Consider the following 3,377-nt stretch of genomic DNA (forward strand, 5'->3'; position numbering starts at 1 on the left):
ACCAGCACCATGGACTCCCAGATGTTAGCGACTAGCTCTATGGATTCCCAGATGTTAGCATCTGGCACTATGGACTCTCAGATGTTAGCTTCCGGCACCATGGATGCTCAGATGTTAGCATCTGGTACCATGGATGCCCAGATGCTAGCTTCTAGTACCCAAGATTCTTCTATGCTGGGCTCAAAGTCTCCTGATCCCTACAGGTTAGCTCAGGATCCTTACAGGTTAGCTCAGGATCCATACAGGTTAGGTCATGACCCTTACAGATTAGGTCATGATGCTTATAGGTTAGGACAGGACCCCTATAGATTAGGCCACGATCCCTACAGACTAACTCCTGATCCCTATAGGATGTCACCTAGACCCTATAGGATAACACCCAGGTCCTATAGGATAGCACCTAGGCCCTACAGGTTAGCACCTAGACCCCTGATGTTAGCATCTAGACGTTCTATGATGATGTCCTATGCTGCAGAACGTTCCATGATGTCATCTTATGAACGCTCTATGATGTCCTATGAGCGATCCATGATGTCCCCTATGGCTGAGCGCTCTATGATGTCAGCCTATGAGCGCTCTATGATGTCAGCCTATGAGCGCTCCATGATGTCCCCTATGGCTGAACGCTCTATGATGTCAGCTTATGAACGTTCTATGATGTCAGCTTATGAGCGCTCCATGATGTCCCCAATGGCTGACCGCTCTATGATGTCCATGGGTGCCGACCGGTCTATGATGTCATCGTACTCTGCAGCTGACCGGTCTATGATGTCATCGTACTCTGCAGCTGACCGGTCTATGATGTCATCTTACACTGCTGATCGTTCAATGATGTCTATGACAGCTGATTCTTATACCGACTCTTACACTGATACATATACAGAGGCATATATGGTACCACCTTTGCCTCCTGAAGAGCCTCCAACAATGCCACCATTGCCACCAGAGGAGCCACCAATGACACCACCACTGCCTCCTGAGGAGCCTCCAGAGGGTACAGCATTACCCAGTGAGCAGTCAGCATTAACAGCTGAGAATACTTGGTCTACTGAGGTGCAAGCATTACCTCCTGAAGACTCTGCAGCCCTCCCTGAACCTATTGTAAGTCAAAGTGAGATTTCAGAACCTTCAGCAGTGCCTGCTGACTATTCAGTGTCAGCATCAGAGCCTTCAGTGCTAGCATCAGAGGGTACTGTGACTGTTCCAGAACCACCACTAGAACCAGAGTCTTCAGTTACATCAACACCTGTAGAATCTGCTGCAGTAACAGAAGAGCATGAGATTGTACGAGAAGGTCCAGTAATTTATATGGTGTCTGAAACTCCTGTAATGTCAGCTGAACCCACTATGTTAACATCAGAGTCTTCTATGAGGTCAGAGACAGCAGAAAACTATGATTCTATGAGAGCTTCAGGACATGTTGCTTCAGAAGTGACTATGCCCATGCTAGAGTCAGGAGTAACTATTCCAGAACAATCACAGAGCACTCTAGAGCTGTCAGCCATGGCTGCCTCAGAGCTACCAGCTGGGACTACCCCAGAACCACCAGCTGGGGCTGTTCCAGAGCCCCCAACCATGAGTGTCCCAGAACCACTGCCCATAACTGCCCCTGCTCTGCCAGCTGTGGCTGCCCTGGGCCCTCCAGCTGAGACTGTCTTGGATCCTCTGGCTACGGCTGAGCCAGAGCATGTTACTGTTCCCGTACCAGCTGTTTCTACCCTGGAGCCTACTGTGCCTGTCCCAGAACCAGCAGTGTCTACCCTTCAGTCTGCCGCAATTGCTTCAGAACCATCTGTTTTGGTCCAAGAATCTGCCGTAGCAATTTCGGAGCCTGCTGTCACTGTCTCAGAGCATACACAAATAACAGCAACTGAGATGATTGTAGAAGCTACACCAGTGATGCTGGAATCTCACGTTGTGAAGGGAATGAATTTATTGTCTGGTGATCAAAACCTTGCCCCAGAGGTTGGCATGCAAGAGATTCCGAAGCATTCAGAAGAACCTCGTGCTGAGGGACACCTGAAAAATGACTTATATGAAAGTGAACAAGGTGTAAATACAGATCTAAGTATAAATAGTCATTCAATTGCAAAAGAGATGGAACACAATAAAATATCTTCTGCCAGCACTGATGCTGTTGGTGAAATTGGTGAAGGGAAAATTTTAACTGTTGATGAGACTAAACAGTGTACAGTATTGGATACCTGCCCTAGTGTTAGTGAAGCTAATGTAGGAGGAACTCTGTTTTCTGCTGGTACCCTTCCTCTTCAAACTGATGCCCTAGGAACTAGTAAGGGTTTTGAATTTGTGACATCTGCTCTTAGTTCAGTTAGTAAATATGATGCTGAAGTATCTTTAACTGCTCAAGATACTGAACATGACATGGTAATTTCCTCCAGCCCCAGTGGTGGTAGTGAAGCTGACATAGAGGGACCTTTGCCTGCTAAAGATATTCATCTTGACTTACCAGCTAATGATTTTGTTCATAAGGATGTAGAAGGACCGTTACCTATGAAAGAGAGTGACCAGACTTCAACAGTTGCTGTCAGCCCTAAAGAAAGTGGTGAAGACAAGGAAGTACCTCTCCCTAGCAAAGAGATCGTGGGTGATTCAGGAATTTCCACCAGTATTGATGATATCAATGAAGCAGATTTAGTGAGACCATTACTTCCTAAGGACATGGAACGCCTTGCAAGTCTTAGAGCTGGTATTGAAGGACCTTTACTTGCAGGCGAAGTTGACCGTGATAAATCTGCTGCCAGTCCAGTTGCCATTAATGTACCAGAAAGAGCTTCAGAATCCTCTTCAGAGGAAAAAGATGATTATGAAATTTTTGTGAAAGTTAAGGACCCACATGAAAAAAGCAAGAAAAATAAGAACCGGGACAAAGGTGAGAAAGAAAAGAAAAGAGACTCTTCATTAAGATCTCGAAGTAAGCGCTCTAAATCTTCTGAACACAAGTCACGGAAACGTACCAGTGAATCTCGTTCTAGAGCAAGGAAGAGGTCATCTAAGTCCAAGTCGCAGCGCTCTCAAACACGGTCAAGGTCACGGTCAAGGCGCAGGAGGAGGAGCAGCAGGTCAAGGTCAAAGTCTAGAGGAAGGCGATCTGTATCAAAAGAGAAGCGCAAACGATCTCCAAAGCACAGATCTAAGTCCAGGGAAAGAAAAAGGAAGAGGTCAAGCTCTAGGGATAACCGGAAAACAGTCAGAGGTCGAAGTCGCACCCCCAGTCGTCGGAGTCGCAGTCACACTCCCAGCCGTCGACGAAGATCTCGATCTGTGGGCAGAAGGAGGAGCTTTAGTGTTTCCCCCAGCCGAAGGAGCCGCACCCCCAGCCGAAGGAGCCGCACCCCCAGCCGAAGGAGCCGCACCCC

At 47.5% G+C, this 3,377-nt stretch overlaps 1 protein-coding gene across 6 annotated transcripts in view; it reads left to right on the forward strand.

Annotated features, from left to right (window-relative positions):
• The window catches only part of SON (SON DNA binding protein), a 29,110-nt gene that overhangs the window by 7,076 nt on the left and 18,657 nt on the right, over positions 1-3,377 (forward strand). For 5 of the 6 annotated variants that reach the window (XM_012732190.1, XM_012732200.1, XM_012732205.1 and 2 more), the window contains exon 4: positions 1-3,373. This exon is cut by the window's left edge and continues 1 nt beyond it. In XM_012732190.1, the coding sequence (XP_012587644.1) occupies positions 1-3,373 (3,373 nt within the window). The remainder of the gene's footprint in view (positions 3,374-3,377) is intronic. The other variant, XM_012732194.1, reaches the window with a different exon arrangement.

This window comes from Condylura cristata, unplaced genomic scaffold (genome assembly GCF_000260355.1).
Source record: "Condylura cristata isolate star-nosed mole 26May11 unplaced genomic scaffold, ConCri1.0 scaffold00003, whole genome shotgun sequence".
Classification (NCBI taxonomy): domain Eukaryota; kingdom Metazoa; phylum Chordata; class Mammalia; order Eulipotyphla; family Talpidae; genus Condylura; species Condylura cristata.